The sequence below is a fragment of the Laetiporus sulphureus genome, assembly GCF_001632365.1.
Source record: "Laetiporus sulphureus 93-53 unplaced genomic scaffold LAESUscaffold_6, whole genome shotgun sequence".
Classification (NCBI taxonomy): domain Eukaryota; kingdom Fungi; phylum Basidiomycota; class Agaricomycetes; order Polyporales; family Laetiporaceae; genus Laetiporus; species Laetiporus sulphureus.
The window spans coordinates 83,180-102,950 of NW_024468515.1; the positions used below are offsets into that span (position 1 = coordinate 83,180).

A 19,771-nucleotide genomic window follows, 5' to 3' on the forward strand; every position below is an offset into this window, starting at 1 on the left:
CAGATATTCTGTAGTATTTTATCATTTTGACTCGCGAACGCAACGTGTGTACTATTCTATTGCAATGAATTGTCCTTCAATTGAGGTGTGCTACGGCGGCGTGGCCGGCGTCGTGGATCCATATCAGGCGACGCGTCCCGCGTACGAAGTTCGCACGCCGTTTGTCAACCAACACTCATCATCGCCACTTCATCCTACGCATCGTATCTTGCCTCACTCGTTTTACGCGTGCGAAGATGCCGAGGTTGCCTGCAGATGCCTCTGAGAGCGAGAGCGAGAGGGAGGTCGAACGCCCTGCCAGGAAAAGCACTGCATCCGTAACTCCTGCGAAGTCGGTCGAGGCCAAGTCGCCAGTCAATGAACCCGAGGAAGGAGATGACGAGGACGAGGACGAAGAGGAGTACGAAATTGAGCAGATTCTGGACGCGAAGCGTGGCACTTTCCCTGGAGTGAGTTCAACTGGGCGCCAGTAACGCGATATCACTAAATTTGTCGTGTTCGCAGGGCAAACTGGGCTATCTAGTGAAATGGAAGGGTTATTCGAGCGAGCACAACAGCTGGGTGAATGAGGACGATGCAGGGTAACGTGTAGTGTCTGATTCGAACATATTAGATACTGATGCTTGCGCATGCAGGAATGCTCAAAACCTCATTGACGAATTTTGGCAGAAACACAAGAAGGAGAAGAAGAGCGAGCGCAAAACCTCTGGAGCCAAGCCTTCTGTATCGAAAAAGGCGGCTGATGAATCCGAAGCGGAACAAGTCTCACAGAAGAAGCGAGGTCGGCCATCTACGGCCAAAGACACCAAGCAGCGTGAGGATGAGGATATCGATATGGAGCCTCGAGAGAAGAAGAAGCCGCGCAAGACCGCGACCAAGAGTGCAAAGGGTTTGGCCACGCCAGAGCCGATGGAGGTTAGCCTGGATGAAGAAGAATTCCGCGATATGAAACCTTACATGAGGCAGGCTACCTGGGAGCATCTTGTGGATTCTATCGACACCGTCGAGCGCACCGAGGACGGCCAGCTCCTGGTTTACTTCACAGTGTGAGTCTCGGGTCTCTTGCGTGACCTCCGATGAAGCATTCTCAAATCTTTGTTCACTGGACAGTAGGAACGGAAAAGGCCGGGCGCGGGTCGACACCGAGATTTGTAAAGAGAAGATGCCACGCAAAGTACGTCTCTCTCATAAATGGGCGGGATGAAGTCTGATAGAAGTGCCGTCGCTAGTTGCTCGACTTTTACGAGAAGAACTTACGCTGGAGACAGAGCGAGGAAGAGTAGGCCCACCCATCGCTGCGTTGTCTTGTGCTGCCGCATGGGATCGATATCCTAAATGTAATGCGTCGTCATATCACTCTTACAACAATACGCCGTCTGCCGTCCTAGATGCCGGCATAGCTCGAAGGGCCTTCCATGTCAGAGCACACGCTGTTGAGATATTAAAAAGGCTACGATATGAACGATGAACCAACTCAATCAAACGGGGTTGAAGTTTGACAGGTCCGCGGAACTAACGGGATACTAGTCCTTCTTTCTCCGCGGAGCCCTCCACAAGGCTTTCTCACAGTAGTCAATCTAAGGCACTCTGCAGGGCGTAGGTGTGCACTCATGTCCGGAGTTTGGGAAAGTTCGACACTTATTCGACCTCTGCGCGCCGTGCACACAGCGAATGAGGGCCATGGTCACATACATATGATCTGGGGCCAGAAGTTGATAATGTTGAACGGCAGCAACTAGCTGGTACAGGGTCCAATGTAGGCGTCATGCATATGGACATAACCAAGCGCTATCGGTAGTATTCGTTCTTTGCGTACGGCGCATGTCAACACACGTTTGATAATTACCTGTAGCACTACAAAGAATGCAACAGCAATCTAGCAAACGATCCAAATCTGGAAGCTTGTATTTGTCATAAAATACATTGTTAGCGATGTTTCATAATCCCGTCAAAGCTGAAACGAACAATATAACTAGAACTGCACATTAGGCAAGACCTCCGTTGCATCCAGGATACGCGGCCAGAATGCACGCGGCAGTTGTGCGTGAGAATGAAAAGGAGTAAGTTTGGCAGAAAAAATAGGCCATGACATATCGGGGGAGGGATGGTTGAGACTGACAAAAGCGCATGCCATGAATGATGAACGGAGATAACTCAGAGCTCTACATGAGCGGTTGATGGGACCGCAGTCGGAACGCCCTGACTTGCATTTTCCTCTTCAGTTAGGCTGTGCACGACCTCCTCAACGTCCGAGGTCTGCTCCGTTGCCTGGAGCGACGAAATGGCCGCTTCTTCTGCTGCAGCCGCGCGACTGAGAGCATCCATAACCTCCTCCTTGCTCCGTCCGATGACAACGGGTGGTATGTTAATGTCCGCGGGAGTTTGAACTTTTTCGTCGTCCTCAATTGGGAGTATCGAGATGGTCTCGTCCTCTTCATCTTCTGGCACGCTGTCCTCGGGCTTGACGCCTTCGCCCAAGGCGCGTTCACCAGTGCGCTTAATACGACGGAGGCGCGTCTCGAAGCCCACGACAACATCTTGTACCTCGGATTGGAGATTCTCAATCTCTTTCAATAACGGGTTAACGGGCGATGAAGGATCTGAACCATCTTGAATTGCATTTGCTTGCGCCGTGAAGTTGTCGCTTGCTGTGCAGGTAGCAGATTATGTCAGTAACTTAACATTGCCCCAGCCATGAAACAAAAACAGATACACGAGCGAGAGAATATACAGATGGAAGAATCGCCAAACGGGAATGTGCACTCACTCCTGAGCAAATCATGGTATCGCTGCCAATCATTGTACGTCACGTCATCCAGATAGGCGTAATCCATCCCGATGTCAGTCTGCGCCCTGTCTGCTATGTCCCTAACTGCATCCGCGATCTTCCGCACCTACGGATATCCGACGCTTCAACATCGAGTTTGAAGCGACAAAAGGATCAAGGAGCGGGAGCTTACCTCCGCCAGTTCTTTGTCCAATACCGGAGCATACCATCCATTCACTACGGCTTCCGTTTCACCAAGCCGCTCAACAAACTTCTGGTCCACTTTGTCGACGACGCGACCCCACATTATGCGCTTCTCCTCATCCGTCCGGCCTTCAGTGCTGAGTGTCTGTAAATATTTCTCTGCTCCACGCAAGAACTTGTCGGCTTCCTCCACAAGGGACTCTATCTCATCCTGGATTTCAGCAGACTCCCTTAATTCAGCTGCCGCCGTCTTCCTTGACGCAACCAAGGCCTTGCGGAGCGCCTTTTTGCTGGACTCGATCTCCGCGGCTAGTTGATCCTCCCATCTAGCGTGACGCGCCATTAACTCCGCACGCTTCTCAGCCGTTTGAATAGCTCGCACCCGCGCGCGTTCTTCCTGTTCTTCTTCAGTTTCAGCCTTCTGGGATGAAGGAGGAACAGAGGAGGAGGTGGCTGCACTGGGTATAATGTCATCTAGGCCGAGTTCCGCATAGAAAGCTTCCAGGTCAATGTCCGCGTCAATAGCATGGGATGGGATAGCGGATGCAATTGACGAGACACCAGAAGACGTGGCTGTTTCAGCCACGCTGGACACCAAAGATGAGGCTTGATCGATGCCGGAGGAGATGACTGCAGAGGCATGCTTGACTACTGAGGAAGGTAACGGAGATTTAGAGGCTGCTCCTTTCACAGATGAAGCTGACGAGGCCAATTTCTCCGAACTTGCTGAGGCTGCGGATGAAGCATGCGACGCGGTATCGCTTAGAAAGGACATCCCTGACGATACCGAAGCGCTCGGAGCGGACGCTGATTTGATCGAGGAAGCTGTGGCGTCGACGAAATTGGAAGCGACCGACGCCGTAGAAGCGACTTTTTCGGCAGCATCTACGGAGAACGACGTAGGAGATATAGACTCAATCGAGGATGGCAGTATTTTCGACTCCGCAAATACATCCGGTATCACCGGAAGAGATGTTGCATCCACGTTGTCGGAAGCGACGGACGTGTGTGGCGTCGACGCAGACATCAGTGAGGAGGCGATGGATGTTGCGCCTGAGGCGGCCTGGGACACCCGCGAAGTAATGGAATCGTGCATGTCCGTGGTGGTAGGCACTCTTGGTTTACCGCTGCTAAGCTCCTTCACCTGTTCCCAGATCCTCTGCACATGCGGGTCAACGAACTGTCGTCTCTTCTCCGCCAGCACAGCAACCAGCTTAGCTGTAAGCAGCTTAGTCTTCTCCCACAGCGGCCGTGCATAGGGCATGACACGCTGATATGCGTCATATGTTTTGTGCGCCGCCAGGACAACGTATGGGCGAGCCTTTTGTTGCCCCCAGCGCACGGCGAAAACCGCCCTCTGGACATAGGGACTCACCTGCCGTACGACCGGTGCGACATGACGCTGATATTCCTGGATGATGCGCATACGATATGGCGCGAAGTGCGCGTCGATCCGAAGCAGTTGCGGAACGGCATATCGAAACCAAAGCGGCACCACGCGCTTGTTCCATTGCGGAACGACATGTTTGTTCCACTGCGGCACTACCCGCGCGTTCCATTCACGCAGAGCGCGGAGTGCGATTGGCTTCGTGATGTTGACAGCGCGGTCCGTGACCGGTTTGACCTTTTCCACGTACGGGGCGACTGAAGGATGGGAGAGCGCCATTTGGATAGGAGGCAGTATATAGGGTTCAATGACTAGCCGACGGTACTCTGCGAGGCCGCGGCAGATAGCAGATTCGTGGCGGACATCTTCCGGACATACTGACACTGTGTAGATAACGAACCAGAGCAGGAAAATGCGAGACAGAAATTCGATAACGCCGGTTCCCTTCTTGGAGGATTTCTGATCGATGACCGTATGAGCCAAACAGTAACACATCACGTAAAATTAGAGCACGACCTTACGGCCTTTCTTAGACTTGAGTTTTGATTTTGACTTTGGACTTCTATTCATCGACATATCGCTCTGCTAATAAAATATTAGAACTATGCACATATAACGGCATTACAAGACGGCACTCGCTCGCCAACCCATGTGATGAGTGTTTGCGATAGCGACGCTTTAAATAGGATGAATTGAATTGAAGCCATGCAACCAAAGCTCCAACCAAAGGTGTATGATACGCTGAGGCAGCGGTCTGCGATCACCATTCGGTGAGGCAAATGGTCCTTAGTGGGCAGGGAGGTCGTCTGCGCCCGGACAATGCAGTCATTGCCTAGCACACCAAAATTCTCATCGGAGAGAAAGCTCGCTACCGTGAGCACACGAACAATACGCTCTCATAGAAAGTCGTGTGAGGTGGTCCAGCAATGCCGACTTCACTGATTTCGACATCGTCCTTCGCATTAAAGAGCACATGAATTTCCGCCAACGTCCCGGTATAGCAGCTTTAGATAGGGGACTGTGGAAAGATTGCTCGCCATGGGGATTGTGTCAATCACGCCTTCACAATATCCCCGAAGGTTCCACCTTAGCTCCATCAACCGTTTCCAACTAGGGGGACATACAATCAAACTCAGCAGACATCCACACCCCCTGCTTTGCAGAACGTGCCGTGCCTCGTGCCGATGAACCAGAGCATGCTAGGAGCGACACTCACCGAGTCATGTCCTCCTCCGACAGAAGCATAGGAATTTTGCACGTCGCTCTCTGTTGTATCACCATTGACAAGAGGGCTATGAGTGCTTGGCATGGCAGTCGGAGCCACCGACTTTGCCTTGACGCGTTGGACCTGCTGGGCCGAGTTGGCGCGAGAGCCAGCCGGTGGAGGGACTGGTGCGCGTCTGGGGACCACCATGTCTGCTCGCGTGTGATTGTAGAGAGAGAATTCAAGATAAAGAGAGCAAAAACGGCGAAAATACGGGCGAGGAGAGAAGCAACATTCACGACGGATGGTAGTCGCTATTCAAGGCCTGTTGAGATCAATCACATGAACAACCCGCGCCACTGACGTGGAACAACATCACGTGAGCTACGCAGAGCACGTTCTGTCACAACCCGTCACGTCGTGACCTTGTCTCCAGCGCTTCGCTCGGGCCAGCTTGATCAGTGCATATATGCATCCTTGTCTTGTCTCTGCTTTGCGCTGCTCCTCACTTTTGACTTTGTTCTCAGCGTGCCTCGCGATCACTCATGCTTAAGAAGACGATACGTACTTTCCCAAGTGCTGTATAGTATTCTGACCTGGACAATCCTCAACACTCGATCTGCAAGTCCTAGTCGCATACTGGAATTCAACTTCTGTCATACTATAGCTGCTCAACGTGTGAATCAAAAGTGGGGTCTTTGTGAAGTTCTAGCTCTGGAGAACATGGAAAACAGAACCTGCAAGCCCTTGAGGACATATGCTCATCGACGCTCTCGTGCCAAAGCTGCTTGTCGCGACGATGCTAGGTCATCATCTCCACTCGAACCAGTCCCTCCAGGAACCGAGAATATGAGCCTCTTAGAGATGACCAGGAGAATGCAAAAACGGTCACGACAAACTACTGCCTCAGCGGACGGCGGTGAAGATGACGGAACGTCTCAACAGAATAAGAGAACCAAGCGATCGCCGCAGGTTGGACCACTCGATCACAAACCGTCTGACTGTCCTCCGTGTTTCTTTGTCCCTGAGGAAACGATGCAATACTGTACTCCAAGACCAGTTCTTCCCTCTGAAAAGCCCATGCAGCCGTCGTCTACAGCTAAGATTTTTCCCGCTGAGCCGGAATTCTCTCCTCTTCCTGTTGTCAAAAGCATGCTCTCCCATACTAGTTCTCGAATTCTTAAAGAGAATAAGCATCGTCTGGCATCCCCTTTCCATAGTCGTCCTAACTCTCGCCCTGCTTCTCCCATGCATCAAAGTAGGAAACAAGTCCAAGGCAAAGCGCAACGCCCGCCATTCCACAGCAAGTCACGGACTCTTTCCACTGCATTAGATCCATGGACACTCCGACAAGAGCAGAAGCCAATCACTGATGTCAATGCCACTATGACGACGACCATGTCGACAAATTCCAACGAAGCGTTCTCGACAGCCTCGAGCAGTAGACACAAGCAGGCTTCTGCTGCACATATTCGCACAGGATCAATACCAGCAATGCCTACTACCCGTAATCCGGAGTCCATGACGTGGCTCGTCCATAGTAAACAATTCGAACAGACCATGCATTCCGCTGTGGAAGCTGAGCATCCGTCGTTCTTCTTGGATGCTCCAATCCAGATCTCCACACCGCCACGCAGGCGACGCGCAACGACCGATCCTGTGCGTATGCAAGGGAACGATTCGGATGCGGAGCTCGAACGGGATTGGAAGACCGGGAAAGATGCGAATATGCACGACGAGTCTCGTCCCAGCTCTCCGAATGCGCCCATTGTCGGAGGGTCGCCGCAACCTCGGAGACGTCGTCGCACCATCAACCATCCCACGACAAATGGCCTTTTCTCTACGGTGCTGGACTTCTCTGCTTCTGTACGCGAGGACAAACGCTCTGCTTCAGTTCTTGGTGTACGTGACGAGAAGCTGCCTGACAAGTTCGTGGATCATGCGGAGGCGCACGGCACTTCTCGTCTTACTGCTGCATTCTCTGGTCTGAACCTTGAATCGGCCTTCTCTCCCATCACTCCTCATAAATCTGCCGCGTCTGGAGATACTGCTCCTCACGCATCATCAACGTTACCGTTAGAGCCGTCTCTGCCTTTGTCGCAACATCTGACGGGTGATCGCTCACTCACGAATGAGGAGAACTTCGACCGTTCTCGAGATGAACTCAGAAACCTATTCTCCGGGCTAGAGCTAGATGGTGCGCATATATCTGGCCCGCAGCTGCTTTTTCGCGCATATACTTACGAGTTGCGTCGCTTACGTGACTATATGCGCTGATCACGACAGAAGGCCAGAAGACAGTCGCCGTGCGTCAAGGTAGCATGCCGCATGCGAGTTACGCGTTGGGCGTCAACGCGGCTAGACACACTGGTTTACACGTACCGTCGCCCTTGGCCATGTCCAAGACCACCCGCAGCAAGGAACAAACTCATAGACGCAAGCGCGGAGACACAATCCGGGCGTCAGACTTCATACGTCCAACTCTGCTCCCCAGTGCAGCAGACGACATTGCGAATACGGGTAGTTCTGCTCAAACCAATGGCAGCGGTAAGACTCAAGGCGGTACGCGCACCCGGAGGACGCGTTCCGGTACCGTTACCCTCGCTGGGCCCGCCTCGCGTGCTACGGACGTGCAGGTACAAGGGGAGAAGCCAAAGGCGAACTCTCCGTTGCGCACGCACAAGCGTCACCACGAGGGCTGGCCCACGATCCGGATGAGAATCGACAATTCGCCTCTTCGAACCATCGCTGGAGAAGACGAGGACGAATTGCTTCTGAAGGCAGGAAGTAGTGTGCACTGATTAAGCAGGGACTGAACTGCTGGTTAGTTTTCCAAGTAATGATATCGTGTATTGAGTTGCTCTGTGGTCACCTAGCACTTCTTTCTCCTTGTGAATAGTCCAGGTTGTTGCAAATGGCAAATGCTTCCGTCCTCGTACGGCATGAGCTCCCCTGTACCAATACTTGTCTGATGATTGACGTGCATGTATGTTTTCGAGAAGCAGTCGCTGTAGACCCACTGTGAATTCAACATAGCGAACGCTTTCGATCGATCGAGCTGTGCTATTGGCTTTCTCTCACGGCAGACATGATGCGATTTATCAATGTGGGAAATTGTGTGTGAATGTCGACTGATTTCTTACACATGCGACAAATATTTGCAACCATGGCATTTCATGTCGAAATGTTTCCCTTTGGCTGCAAATGTGCGCTATTTGCCGTTTAAATGCTACATTGGCAAACCTTTATCACTTATCACAAGTGTAAGACATCAGCCGACATTCCCACACTATTTTCCACATTTTTAAATCGCATCATGTCTGCCGTGTCTAAAAGAGAGAACAGAAAAGTGATCTCAAGTCTCGTGATCGCCTTTTATATTGTTTACAGACAGACACATCGCATGGACCACTACCCACCCACAAGTTCTTCTTCCCAGCAAGTCAATGGCGCTTCCTCATCAATTCGTAACGAGCCACGAGAGCCACGTAAACGAAACATCAGTAGTATATATGCATTACAGGTGCAGGCGTTCCTTGACGCGGCAGAAGTTGTCGAAGCGGATCCGGAGGTGATCGAAGACCTTCTCGAAAGTTTTGCTAGCGACGCCCATGGAGAACAAACAAGCGAAGACAATGACGAAGTGGACATGGGGTCCGCATACTTTGATGGCGATGACACTGAAGACGATGAAGGCATGTCAGAGTGGGATGCTCTGCTGCGAGAGGGTGAGTATCGGGGATTTACCTGGGAGGCAGGCGAATCCCGTGTGTACATAATGCCTCCGACAGAGAGGCTGTGTTCCTTTCTAAATGCCCATGACTGAATGAATGTGCTGATCGACGACATTAAACAGCTCAGTCCTCGTGGTCAAAGCAGGAAATCAAGGAAATGACAAAGTGGCTCAAGGAATTCGGTGAACAGCTCAGCAACTTCATCGCTTGCTCTCACGAAAGCTGACGTGTTTGAAAAGGCATTGCATCCTTCATACAGGAGTACGTAGTGAAGAGAGACATTCCTATTCCGAAGTTGCTATATGCGTTCGGCGTATATCTGGTCAGATTTTACTCTTCTGCCGCGATATCGCTACTGATATATGGACTCTCACAGTGCCCGGAGCTCAGGTGTAAGCCCTTGAGGACCTTGTTATACTTTCTGCGGGTAGCCCTTTCTCGAGAGTCAGTGCCGATCAAATCACTCGTACGCATATCCAACCGGCTAACGTATCTGCCGGCTCTGCCGAATGGGATTTTGCAGATTACAATCTAGAGAGAAACTGCCGGAATATAATACAATCGACGACGCGGTTAGCCTCATTCGGAAGCGAAAGCGCATCCTGGTCCTGACTGGTGCAGGAATCAGTAAGCTATATCCCGTATCACTAGTTTCATGTGCATCTGACGCTGTGGCAGGTGTATCTTGTGGCATTCCCGACTTCCGTTCTCGTAATGGGTTGTATGCCTCACTGCAGGAAAGTGGGGAGTATGATCTCGATGATCCTCAACAGATGTGTGTTGTTCTTCAATCTTGCAGTGTCAATGGTGCTGATTCGGCTATAGGTTCGATATACACTATTTTCGGGAAAATCCGGCTGGTGAGCTTCTAAAAAGCCGCGAACTCTGCAATGAACTAACTAGTCTCTTCAGTATTCTAGTCAGTGCTTGTTCCTGAGAGTACGTTCAAGCTCACTGATCATTCGAACTTTCATCCAGCTCCTTCGCTAGGTAACGTCGGTTCGCGCTTGTCACTGAGCTGTCGCTGAACGTATCACAGTAAAATATACCCGTCAAACTTTATACCCTCTCCATGTCATCGCTTCATCAAAGCAATAGAAGACAAGGGAAAGGTGGCTCATTCTCCTGCAATGCGACATGACACAGACTAACTCAAGTCTATTGCCAGCTCTTACGAGTATGACCACTTCCGTAACCACCTCGGGTTGTTCTGATTCGCAATCACGCTGTGATTTACAGAACTACACGCAGAACATCGATACCTTAGAGACGCTGGCGGGCGTAAAGCGCGTTTTGCAGTGTCATGGGTCCTTTGCCACAGCATCTTGTCTCAACTGCAAGATAAAGGTACCCGGCACAGACATCGAAGAAGATATCCTAAACCAGGAAGTCCCGTTATGCAAGAGGTGCATTTCCACGTCAGCTGTCGCTCAGGCCAAAGCGAGTCCTAAGAAGAAAGCGAAAAAACGGCGTGGCATGGAATGGGATAGCGACGATGAAGAGCCCGGCACGCCGCCGTATCCTCCAGGCATCATGAAGGTATGACGTGATTCCCTGCTGTTGAAACGTGCCTTACGACAGTGCTGCTTCCAGCCGGATATCACTTTCTTTGGCGAGAAGCTCAGCGACGAGTTTGACCGGGCGCTATTGGAGGACCGGCAAGAGATCGACTTGCTGATCATTATCGGTACCTCCCTCAAGGTATCCCCTGTTTCAGACATTATAGGTAAGAACAGGTATAATCTATGCGATGTGTCGCCTATTTCTCATGTTTTGCCAAGCCCATCTGCCCCATTCGGTTCCCCAGGTCAGACAAACCAATCTTTTGAGCCATCTTCGAAAATTGTAACAAATATCTCTCCAGATCCTCATCAACAAGACTCCCATTAAACACATTAACCCAGACGTGAGCGCGGTATTACAGTTGTCTTTCCAACGCCAACGCCTCTCCTAGATCGTTCTCCTCGGAAACGCAGACGACATCGTAATGCATCTGGCTCGCAAGCTCGAGTGGGACTTGCCGGCAGTGCCGACAAGGCGTGCGATCCCTTCTGTACTCGAAGGCAAGACTGCAAAGAGATCCGCGCGAGAAGTTGAACGATCTGAGCCGCAACGTGTCGGGGATAGGTATGAGTCCGGCTTCCTTTAGTCGTTCCATTCGTTATACTGACGTGGTCGCAGTCACGTCTGGTTATTCCAAGGGGCTGAAGGCGGCAAATGGGTCGAAGAGATAGCGCGACAGTACGAAAGCCAGTCCGATGATGGCTCGCCATCTGGAACTGCCACACCGACGTCTGCAGAATCAAGCCAAACCCGTAAAATCAAGAAGGCGAGGACTGGTCTAGAAGATGACTCGAATCATCCCCATCGTCGTAAGCGCAGGCGGAATGCATTCTTCGAGGCCCGTGACAGCGGATCAAGATAGTCCTCGTAGAATCCGACGATGAACTGCTCAGCCTTGAAACCGAATTGGTTGTACAAGAGCTAGGAGGAAGGATGAGACTTACGGTACATCGCGAAATGACTTATGAAGTTCACTCACCATAGCGGGGTTGTTGATGGACACATGTAGAGTGATATCTCTATTGGGATTTAGCGTAATTAGATGATATAGCATTGATCTGGACAGCGCACGACCATTAGACTAGTCCTATATTTATATGATCTCGATGCTGAAACTGCGTACGTGGCAATCTGGCTGTTTTCCCAACCTGAACGGACGGCAAGATATGTGATGTAAATCTCCTGAGGTGAGCTCATTATTGCCACGCCGACGACGAGCTGCTTGTACGTCGCGATAACTGTGCATTTTTCTGGCGAGTAATCAATGGAGTCACTAACTTAAGATAAAGTTCAGTTTCGCGAGGAGTTGCACATAAGGAGAATGGTACCATCGATACCCTCCCAAAAGGTGCGCCGCAGGAGATCGTGGACCTGTCTAAGGTGGCTTGCACGCAAGGAGACATATTCAATAGGTGCAATCGTCTCGTTTGGCTGATCACGATCTGGACTGCAATGCAAGTTAGTCAAGCAAACATCATTTTCACCAGTCACAGCGGCACGTACTGCATCAAGGAGTAATGTTCGCGAATATCGTTCATGAGCTCCATCCATGGACTTCTTGTCTCCCAATCGACTGCGATCGCGCCAGGTGCGAGGGACGGCTGGAATCCCTTGATCCGAGAAAGGAACGATCGCTCATATGGAGTAGTCTTGATTACATACAGTGCATCGAGGACTTGAGGATTGATAGCCGGTGCTGATCGCAGTGGAGGCAACGGTGTGACGGTACATCCGCTTGGCGTCATCGACGGAGGCTCTAATATACGAGCGCGGAGGGAAGGCTGTGTATCGGTCAATCAACTCTATCCGGACCTGGGAAGCGAGATACATACAGGCTGTGAGCTCATTTTCCGAGATAGCAGTGTGAATATATAGGATTGAGGGTGTATTGAGACCATCTTCATATGATCTCTCATCTCAGCGCGACTAAGCGGTATAATAAGCCGCCCCTGCAAATGGCTCAGTATTTCTCCATGACTATATTGGTTGAGAAATTGCCCACTGAGATGGTCCGGTCTGCAAAGTGATCCTGTAGGACGCGCTGTGCTCGTAGATACTCCGGGATCGAGGATTCGATAATAGCCTCGAATGATCCCTGTTCATTTAACGCGTCCATCCGCTCATAAAGGGACTCGAATAAAGGAGACATGTCGAGTAAGGGCTTCGTGACTTCCGACATCGAATGTCTTTTCGCAACGGTTCTTCTTCTTTTCCGTTTCTTGTTTGAAAGTAAGCTCAGCAGAGTCGGACTAGCTCGAAGGTCGCAGATCAGCCCACATTTTGCTCATTACTGTAGCTTTCGTCATGATTGTCGTCGTCGGACTCGTCCTTTACGACCATCGTAACGTCTGAGGAATAGGTAGTTGTCGAGCAGCCACAGGTGGTGCGGGTCACGACTTGAAGCACTTCGTGATTGACGGCATTGCCGTTTTAGGCGGCGGCTGGTGGCTCGCACGTTGCAGTGCAGCGCACAACTACCTTACCTCTGGCCGCTCGTGGTTTGTCCCCTCTCCCCAGATTCTTGTGATCATACGCTTTTTTCTTTCACGAACATCTATCCGATGATAACGATGGGCTCGCTGCCGCAATCCACCACTCTCGACATCCTTCAGGTGCGCCACAATTTTTCATTGCGAAAAATATCCGCCCATCGAAGCCATTGCAGGCCGAATTCTCTCCTCCGCTAGACAGCTCGCTCATCGCGGCAATAATTGCGGATTACGATGATCTTTCCGACTCAGCAAATCAGATGCAGTCTCTTTGGGATATCTTGATGCGACTAGCTGCCCAAGCGGAGAAGGAAATCCAGGGTGAAGACATTCTATCTGAACAACTCTCCAGTGCACACATATCACCATACTCTGTCAGTGACGGCGCCAGCAGCTTTCCTGATGTCCTATCCCCGGGCGGTAGCACCACGACTTCCAGCTCTTCGTCTGACTCCTCTAGTCAACAATCATTCGCTTCCCCGCTCGGGTTCCTGCAGGCAGCCTTCCCTGATGTCCCGACCTCCAAACTCAAGAGGGTGCTCAAGGATCTTGGAAACGCGGATGATCTGGACATGGAATCAGCTGTCGAGCATGTACTCTCAGCTGAATATGTGCGAGAGCTCGAAGAACGTGGTCTCGAAGGATTAGATGATTTAGACATTCCAGAGGACTATAACGCTCAATGGCTTACGGTTGAGACAAAGAAAGCGCCTCAGAAAGCAGCAAAGAAGAACAAGAAACGCGGAACAACGTTCACGCTCATCGATGTCCGCCAGAAGCAGCGCGAACGTACGCCGCCGATGTCGCCTCGTCCCGCTGTACCCGATCCGTGGACGCAGCTGTCGTCCGTCGCGTCCTACCTCTCCGCCTTGATACCCACTCATCCCGCTTCGTACTTCCAGTCCGTCTTCCACTCTCCTGAGAATGCTACCCCGGCGAAGGCTGTCCGTGCTGCCCTCCGTTCGATAGCATCCACGTCCGGCGCGTCCAGCTCGGAGCTGGAGTTAGAACTCATGCCTGGTGACACAACGTCTCTGTTCACCATGTTTGACGTTCTCAACTCCATGCCTGAACACGCAGAGCTGAACACGGAGGAACGCGATCAGATGATGGAGGATGCTCAGTTAGCTCTCCGTGCCACGCAAGGCCAGCCCGACACGGCGCTCGACATCGTCGGGATCATCCGAGAGCTCGACAGCGATTCCACCTCTGGTGAATTCGCATGGGGCGTGTACCATTCGCCCGCAGCGCAATCTCCTCGCCACCCATCGTTTGCCGCTTATGGCCCTGCGAAGACACTTCGTATAAACCTTCCGTCGGGCCCTCCTCCGGCCCCTCCACCTCCCCACATACGGCCTCGCTCTCCTGAGAATGACAATCGCATCATGCAGCCACCGGCGAATGCATGGAAGACGGTGCCTCAGCGGCAGCCGTCAGGCCCACACCCGTTGGTCGAGGTTATACCTGCGTACAAGCGCAAGGTGCGCGGGGGCGGAAACGGCCTCGGCAAGGGCGGAAAGGGCGACGTCGGCGAGCTTATATCGGCTAGCAGGCAGCGTGGGATGCAAGAGCTGAAGGAGAGCAGAAGGAAAGCATTAAAGGAGGCCGGGAGAGCGTGGCAGAAAGGGAATACGAAGACGCGCGGTGGGGAGATCGCTTTGTACTATGCAGAGAGGGTGCGTAATATGGTCTGCGTACAATGTCTGGTTATGTTTATTGAGCGTGGCGTCCACGCCATGCAGGCTCGTGAGCTGCAGCAGCAAGCGTTACAGGAACAGTTAGGCGCTGCGATGGAGATAGTCCAGGCTAAGCGGTAACCTACTTCATTTTCCGCATTTGCATAGAATTTACCGCGGAAATGACAGAACGACGTCCGTCAATGGAGGTACCGTTGATCTCCATGGGACTACGATTGTCGAAGCCGTCTATATCGTCAAGGACATTTTACGAGAGTCCGGATCTTCTCCTTGTACGTTTATCATACGTTTTTCGTTATGTTCCGTCTACCCACCTCCACCATGTTAGCCAAACCGCTGCGGGTTATCACTGGCCGCGGTACGCACTCCGTGAACGGCGTGGGCGTCCTCGGTCCGGCGATCAAGAACGCTCTGCAGCAAGACGGCTGGGTTGTTGCTTCCTTCGACGGCGGTCTGGTCGTCCGCGGAAAGAACGAGTCGCGAACATGACGTGTATTACAGAAGCACTTTTCTTGTACAGTGAGCAACGTGTGCTCTCTGCTTAACATCTTCGTTCTTGGTCTTGTCCCTACACCACGTTTGGCTGGAGATTGTACATAATTTCTTGTTTTGTATTTCACTGTAGCCATGTCAAGGGCTTGTCCCTTTCAGCGTATTGTTGCGCAAATCTGTTCGCACTTATGGTTGTCCTGCGACACTCGTCAGTGAGTAAATCTTTCTGGCGTCCATGATCAATTATTAAGTTAGATCTCTACTCAACAAAAAAAGAACCCGGCAAAATAGAGTCCATCCTGTGATGCTCTATGCACTGCTGCGACATTGACCGCCGATGCCCAACGTCACGATCGTCAATCACTGATTCTTGCTTCCAAGCGTCGTGGCAGCGACCCGCCTCCTCTTGTTCCCTCTCCTGATCTCATTCAGGTCCTGCTCAACCTCCTGCTCCTTGACAGTGTTCAGGATCGTAAGACTCTTCCCGAGCCCGCCCACGGTCTGGTTCTCCCTTCCTCCGCCTTTCGCTCGCCTCCGTCCATTGCCAGTGGCGCCCGGACCATTGCCATATCCGTACCCCGCGCTGTGTGCGGAGTGGGTGGAGGTCAGCGGAAGAGGGAATGGGGAAGGCAGCTCGTCGACGTGCAGTGAGTGTGGGTTGAGGAGGGGGCCTGAGCTGGCAGCGCCTGTGGAGATGGAGAGCGTGCCATTTGTGAGGTAGCTTGTACCCACTCCGGACAGAGGTGTCGGTGGAGGGGAGGTGCCCCCAAGCTTATTTCGTAGCTTCCGCGTGTTGTGTGCTCGAGATTGTGAGTCCAAGCCAACGTCTGCGATCCCAAGCAGTTGTTGGAATTAGTGTCTGAGAGAGTATGTGGAGAACGTGCCTGAAACTGCCCCCTCGCCATCCTTCTCCTCCCGCGCGCGTCGCCGGCGCTCCTCGATACCCTCCAGAAGGCGCTCCCGAATGCGTTCCCTGCCCTTCCGCCACTCGTGCTCGACTTTCTCCCGCTCGTCGTCATACGCGGTCTGGACCATATCCAGCATGTGCTTCTCCTGCACGACCAAGGACGCGAGCAGCGCCGAGCGCTCGAGCGATATGGGGTACAGACGCAGGTTGTAGGCGGGCAGCGTCTCCGGGCGCGTGGAGAGCTGAATGGACGTGCTGTGCAGGTCCGATATCATCTCTGTATAGTACCTCCCAGCGCTGTAGCGGATGCACGCGAGAGCGCATCATGCAGTGAGTTTCTGTACTGTGCGGTGTGGCGGAGGGATATCGGTGTCACTCACTCGTCGCGCCGGTCACTCATCTCCTTGCCCAGCCTGCCAGCGATCTCTCTCTTCCGCTTGTCTTTCTTCAGGTCGTCGATTTGACTACCTGTGCAGAGGGAACACGGTTTGATCGATGTGGTGGTGGATTTGTCGCGAGAAGCCTACCATGGATCCGGCTCGGTCCTGCAGTCGGCTGGTGGTGATGGTAAGGGCCGGTCATGTCTATGATCTCAGCACCGCCCGAGGTCCGCGTCTTCTGCGCCGTGCTGTATGAGATTGAGAATACGCCTGGCTGAGGTGGCATGTCGTTCGGTGCTTGCAGTGTAGTGAACGGTTCTACGGTGAGCTGCGATGCGTAGGGTCGGGCAGGGTATTCACTGCTAGATAGGCAGATAAAAGGCGTGAATCCCGAGAAACTAAGTTGCAGCAAAGACAGCCAGCAATACCGTATGCAGCCTTGTGATGTCGTGCAGCAAGATGGCAATTGAAGGCGAGCGGGTTTCGTTTTGGTTGCGGTGGCGTAGCGAAAGCAGGCTCGGGCGCTTGTATGCTAAGCGCCGTAACACTGAGCATGTGACCGGACCGGTGCGCGTTCGTCCGTAGGCTTTCCTCTGCTTTCTGATTATCTACGAGCTCGACGCCGTCGAAAGCCAAATATTCTCGCTCAAAGCATTAGTATGAGCTTGCACGACGACGACGACATCACTTTCGATATTCACAGCGAATAAATACAAGGCACACAGAGACATTTGCTGAAAAGCGCAAACGTAATGTCGACATGACGCACAAGAGCCTATGAACTATTTATGTATGAAGAAACATGTTCATGATGTTCATGAAATGGCATCACGCAGAACCCAAACCGGGAACCACACTCATGCAAAGACCATCCTCCCAATCATGACGAGACAAAATCCTACTCAATCCATCGCACTGACGCTATCCGCGCTCGACGCAACAGCGTACTCGTGACGTGCCGGGTCATATCCTTGTGCCCAATCCGGCCTGAAAGGGCGGCCGCTGCTACTGGCAGCGCGCTGCACACCCATGCGGATTACATTTGGATTGCTGAACGCCGGAGCTGGCGGGTTCCACATGCTCTGTGCTCGAGAATGTATGCTGCCACGAAGAGCATAACACGTGAGCATATGCGCTTGATATGAAACAAACAGAAGACTGACTTGTTGCGCAAAGTAGGTTGTATGGACAACTGTGCAAAGCTGCTCGGGAAGAGCGGATGTCCAGGTCCGCGTTCCTGGAGCGCATCATACGGGGTGTCCCCGTCCTGTGAGACACCTCTCATCGAGCGCGGAACAGTCATTGGACTGGGGGACGCTGGACTGCCGAGGGGCACAAACGCAGGCGAGCCGCTAGGGCTCGGCCCATAGTTCTGCGAGCGCAGGGATATAGGACTGGTGACGATCCTCAAGCCTTGTATCTCGCGCTGCTCATTGTGGCCGATATCACTCGAGCTGCCGCCTTCTGCTTCCTCCTCGTCTTCCTCCCGGACGTCGTGCAACTCGTGTGAAGCAGACACGTCGAGCGTGGACGAAGGCGGCGGGCGGGTCACATTCGCGTTGGTGGCGACAACAGGCTCGATGACAATGTCTTGGCGTTCCGGGCTCGGAGAGAGAGCGGGATTGACAGCAAGCAACGGGCTGGGGGGTTCGAATACGGCAGGATACCGTTCGCTCTCGGGCGTCAAAGGCGTGGATAGGTATCCTGGCTCATTCATGGAAGGAATCTCTTCATCAACGTCCAGCTCTGGCGGTACGCCTAGAGCACCTTTAATGCGCTCCCAAATCAACTCGCTCTTGGCCATGATGCAGGTTCGCGCTTTCCCGACCCACAACACGTCATCAGCCACGTCCCGGTCGACATTCTTCATCCAGTACTCAAGCTCCGCGAAGGTCCATTGCTTCGGGTCCCGGGACAAGAGACTATCAGCAGACTCTTTGCCGGTGGGCGTCCTCGCTTCAGCAGGGAACGTTTGAGCGAGAAGCGCGAAGAGTCTTGAATTGGGAGGAATGGTGATGAGTTGAGTGACTTCACTCGGTCGGTCAATGAAAGGAAGGATGATGTTGTCCGGGAGTGGTGTGAAGGATACAGGCGAGGGAGGCACAGGGCTACCCCCGCTACCGACGCTTGGTCGCGGATTGCACGACTGATGAGCAATGTCCAAGAGCTGCTCCGGAGACAGCTTGCTCAGATTGAGAAACGAGCCGGAGTAGCGATGACCAAGGGTTGGCGACTGTGGGCGGATGCGGGGAGACGAGGTTGGACTATTGGCATGCGGAGTCGCGTTGGGCGATGGCTGCGAGAAGGACGTGAAGGCGAAGCTCACACGCTGGCCCTCGCCCCTCCCAGAAGGAGTAGAACCAATGGATGTATTGCTGCCATGGCGCCTGTGTTTCTTCTGGCTGGCGTCTTCCTCGGCGGGGGGAGGCACGCGCACGATGGTGAGTCTGCTCGAGGTAGCTCTGTTTGGGTCATCGTTGATGCTAGTGTGGGTGCCCCAGGGATCGGCAGCTGTCATGGAGCCTCTCCTGGCGGAGAGTCGACGGGAGCGCGTCGGGCTGAGCGACGGGCTGCTGGAGGGCGAGGCGAAGGGGTCTGGAGGAGCACTCATTGTAGGCAAGCTAATCAGGTCCCGAGGGTGGGTCCCCGTGGGGTATATATGCGCAGGTTGGGTTCGGACTCGGATATGGATGTGGAGAACCTATGTGGAGAGCACAGGAGATTGTGGTGGCGGAGAGATCTCGGGAGAGGGGAACGAGGAGGTTGGGAAAGAGAAACGACGTGCGGCGAAGGTAAAGCCATTGGTGGAGGATATAGACAGTCATAGATCGTTATCCATAGGAGAAGTGCGTCAAACTGACCGCTCCCTTGGCGAGAATCCGGCTAGACCATTGCCTGGTGACCCAGGTCATGCGCCATCAAACGTCCCCGGACACCCCTCTCCCAA

The 19,771-nt window shown here is 52.8% G+C and overlaps 9 protein-coding genes across 9 annotated transcripts; 5 read left to right on the plus strand and 4 right to left on the minus strand.

The window, feature by feature from the left end:
- The first annotated feature begins 152 nt into the window (after positions 1–152).
- LAESUDRAFT_722001 (uncharacterized protein) lies at positions 153–1,394 on the plus strand. The gene is made up of 5 exons (XM_040908113.1): positions 153–449; positions 505–581; positions 636–1,046; positions 1,111–1,174; positions 1,230–1,394. Exons 1-5 carry the CDS (start codon positions 237–239, stop codon positions 1,281–1,283), a joined length of 819 nt encoding a protein of 272 aa, XP_040767591.1. The 5' UTR covers positions 153–236; the 3' UTR covers positions 1,284–1,394.
- A 326-nt stretch (positions 1,395–1,720) lies between these two features.
- LAESUDRAFT_722002 (uncharacterized protein) lies at positions 1,721–5,883 on the minus strand. The gene is made up of 5 exons (XM_040908114.1): positions 5,575–5,883; positions 4,875–4,943; positions 2,961–4,817; positions 2,768–2,894; positions 1,721–2,648 (listed from the first exon to the last, which is right to left on the minus strand). The coding sequence occupies exons 1-5, from the start codon at positions 5,770–5,772 to the stop codon at positions 2,155–2,157; spliced, it is 2,745 nt and encodes a 914-aa protein (XP_040767592.1). The 5' UTR covers positions 5,773–5,883; the 3' UTR covers positions 1,721–2,154.
- Positions 5,884–6,038: 155 nt separating this feature from the next.
- LAESUDRAFT_462677 (uncharacterized protein) lies at positions 6,039–8,101 on the plus strand. Its single transcript, XM_040902569.1, has one exon. It carries the CDS (start codon positions 6,286–6,288, stop codon positions 7,837–7,839), a length of 1,554 nt encoding a protein of 517 aa, XP_040767593.1. The 5' UTR covers positions 6,039–6,285; the 3' UTR covers positions 7,840–8,101.
- Positions 7,816–8,511, plus strand: LAESUDRAFT_722004 (uncharacterized protein). The gene has a single exon (XM_040908115.1). The coding sequence runs from the start codon at positions 7,884–7,886 to the stop codon at positions 8,361–8,363; it is 480 nt and encodes a 159-aa protein (XP_040767594.1). The 5' UTR covers positions 7,816–7,883; the 3' UTR covers positions 8,364–8,511.
- A 430-nt stretch (positions 8,512–8,941) lies between these two features.
- Positions 8,942–11,985, plus strand: LAESUDRAFT_673467 (SIR2-domain-containing protein). Its single transcript, XM_040905525.1, has 16 exons — positions 8,942–9,290; positions 9,419–9,478; positions 9,536–9,618; positions 9,673–9,740; positions 9,820–9,923; positions 9,975–10,071; positions 10,122–10,156; positions 10,221–10,239; positions 10,336–10,408; positions 10,465–10,473; positions 10,536–10,835; positions 10,890–11,022; positions 11,078–11,103; positions 11,161–11,202; positions 11,251–11,423; positions 11,478–11,985. Exons 1-16 carry the CDS (start codon positions 8,966–8,968, stop codon positions 11,719–11,721), a joined length of 1,791 nt encoding a protein of 596 aa, XP_040767595.1. The 5' UTR covers positions 8,942–8,965; the 3' UTR covers positions 11,722–11,985.
- Positions 11,555–13,471, minus strand: LAESUDRAFT_462721 (uncharacterized protein). Its single transcript, XM_040902570.1, has 8 exons — positions 13,137–13,471; positions 12,862–13,077; positions 12,692–12,808; positions 12,363–12,640; positions 12,188–12,306; positions 11,983–12,136; positions 11,839–11,917; positions 11,555–11,780 (listed from the first exon to the last, which is right to left on the minus strand). The coding sequence occupies exons 1-8, from the start codon at positions 13,197–13,199 to the stop codon at positions 11,655–11,657; spliced, it is 1,152 nt and encodes a 383-aa protein (XP_040767596.1). The 5' UTR covers positions 13,200–13,471; the 3' UTR covers positions 11,555–11,654.
- On the plus strand, positions 13,430–15,510 carry LAESUDRAFT_673470 (uncharacterized protein; the record flags this gene model as incomplete). The annotated part of the gene is made up of 5 exons (XM_040905526.1): positions 13,430–13,471; positions 13,525–15,024; positions 15,091–15,161; positions 15,214–15,317; positions 15,374–15,510. Coding segments are annotated over 5 exons (1,854 nt in total), but the record flags the coding sequence as incomplete, so codon positions are not given.
- A 237-nt stretch (positions 15,511–15,747) lies between these two features.
- LAESUDRAFT_747883 (uncharacterized protein) lies at positions 15,748–17,317 on the minus strand. Its single transcript, XM_040911492.1, has 5 exons — positions 17,253–17,317; positions 16,972–17,186; positions 16,825–16,912; positions 16,422–16,741; positions 15,748–16,364 (listed from the first exon to the last, which is right to left on the minus strand). Exons 2-5 carry the CDS (start codon positions 17,108–17,110, stop codon positions 15,898–15,900), a joined length of 1,014 nt encoding a protein of 337 aa, XP_040767598.1. The 5' UTR covers positions 17,111–17,186; positions 17,253–17,317; the 3' UTR covers positions 15,748–15,897.
- Positions 17,318–17,488: 171 nt separating this feature from the next.
- LAESUDRAFT_673473 (uncharacterized protein) lies at positions 17,489–19,750 on the minus strand. The gene is made up of 2 exons (XM_040905527.1): positions 17,988–19,750; positions 17,489–17,925 (listed from the first exon to the last, which is right to left on the minus strand). The coding sequence occupies exons 1-2, from the start codon at positions 19,433–19,435 to the stop codon at positions 17,727–17,729; spliced, it is 1,647 nt and encodes a 548-aa protein (XP_040767599.1). The 5' UTR covers positions 19,436–19,750; the 3' UTR covers positions 17,489–17,726.
- Positions 19,751–19,771: the final 21 nt, after the last annotated feature.

Excerpts from the sequence above, each read along its gene's own strand:
- LAESUDRAFT_722001 (XM_040908113.1), top strand. The coding sequence starts at position 237 with ATGCCGAGGTTGCCTGCAGATGCCTCTGAGAGCGAGAGCGAGAGGGAG. Across the intron at positions 1,047-1,110 it reads CTCCTGGTTTACTTCACAGT|TAGGAACGGAAAAGGCCGGG; the intron begins GTGAGTCTCGGG and ends TTCACTGGACAG. Across the intron at positions 1,175-1,229 it reads AAGAGAAGATGCCACGCAAA|TTGCTCGACTTTTACGAGAA; the intron begins GTACGTCTCTCT and ends TGCCGTCGCTAG.
- LAESUDRAFT_722002 (XM_040908114.1), bottom strand. The coding sequence starts at position 5,772 with ATGGTGGTCCCCAGACGCGCACCAGTCCCTCCACCGGCTGGCTCTCGC. Across the intron at positions 4,944-5,574 it reads TCGGAGGAGGACATGACTCG|CAGAGCGATATGTCGATGAA; the intron begins GTGAGTGTCGCT and ends ATATTTTATTAG. Across the intron at positions 2,895-2,960 it reads TGGACAAAGAACTGGCGGAG|GTGCGGAAGATCGCGGATGC; the intron begins GTAAGCTCCCGC and ends GGATATCCGTAG.
- LAESUDRAFT_462677 (XM_040902569.1), top strand. The coding sequence starts at position 6,286 with ATGGAAAACAGAACCTGCAAGCCCTTGAGGACATATGCTCATCGACGC.
- LAESUDRAFT_722004 (XM_040908115.1), top strand. The coding sequence starts at position 7,884 with ATGCCGCATGCGAGTTACGCGTTGGGCGTCAACGCGGCTAGACACACT.
- LAESUDRAFT_673467 (XM_040905525.1), top strand. The coding sequence starts at position 8,966 with ATGGACCACTACCCACCCACAAGTTCTTCTTCCCAGCAAGTCAATGGC. Across the intron at positions 10,836-10,889 it reads ATCCTCCAGGCATCATGAAG|CCGGATATCACTTTCTTTGG; the intron begins GTATGACGTGAT and ends TGCTGCTTCCAG. Across the intron at positions 11,104-11,160 it reads TGCCCCATTCGGTTCCCCAG|ATCCTCATCAACAAGACTCC; the intron begins GTCAGACAAACC and ends ATATCTCTCCAG.
- LAESUDRAFT_462721 (XM_040902570.1), bottom strand. The coding sequence starts at position 13,199 with ATGGTCGTAAAGGACGAGTCCGACGACGACAATCATGACGAAAGCTAC. Across the intron at positions 13,078-13,136 it reads GCTACAGTAATGAGCAAAAT|AAACGGAAAAGAAGAAGAAC; the intron begins GTGGGCTGATCT and ends CTTTCAAACAAG. Across the intron at positions 12,307-12,362 it reads GAACATTACTCCTTGATGCA|TCCAGATCGTGATCAGCCAA; the intron begins GTACGTGCCGCT and ends CTTGCATTGCAG.
- LAESUDRAFT_747883 (XM_040911492.1), bottom strand. The coding sequence starts at position 17,110 with ATGCCACCTCAGCCAGGCGTATTCTCAATCTCATACAGCACGGCGCAG. Across the intron at positions 16,913-16,971 it reads AGGACCGAGCCGGATCCATG|GTAGTCAAATCGACGACCTG; the intron begins GTAGGCTTCTCG and ends CCCTCTGCACAG. Across the intron at positions 16,365-16,421 it reads TGGCGAGGGGGCAGTTTCAG|ACGTTGGCTTGGACTCACAA; the intron begins GCACGTTCTCCA and ends TTGGGATCGCAG.
- LAESUDRAFT_673473 (XM_040905527.1), bottom strand. The coding sequence starts at position 19,435 with ATGAGTGCTCCTCCAGACCCCTTCGCCTCGCCCTCCAGCAGCCCGTCG. Across the intron at positions 17,926-17,987 it reads CAACCTACTTTGCGCAACAA|CATACATTCTCGAGCACAGA; the intron begins GTCAGTCTTCTG and ends TCTTCGTGGCAG.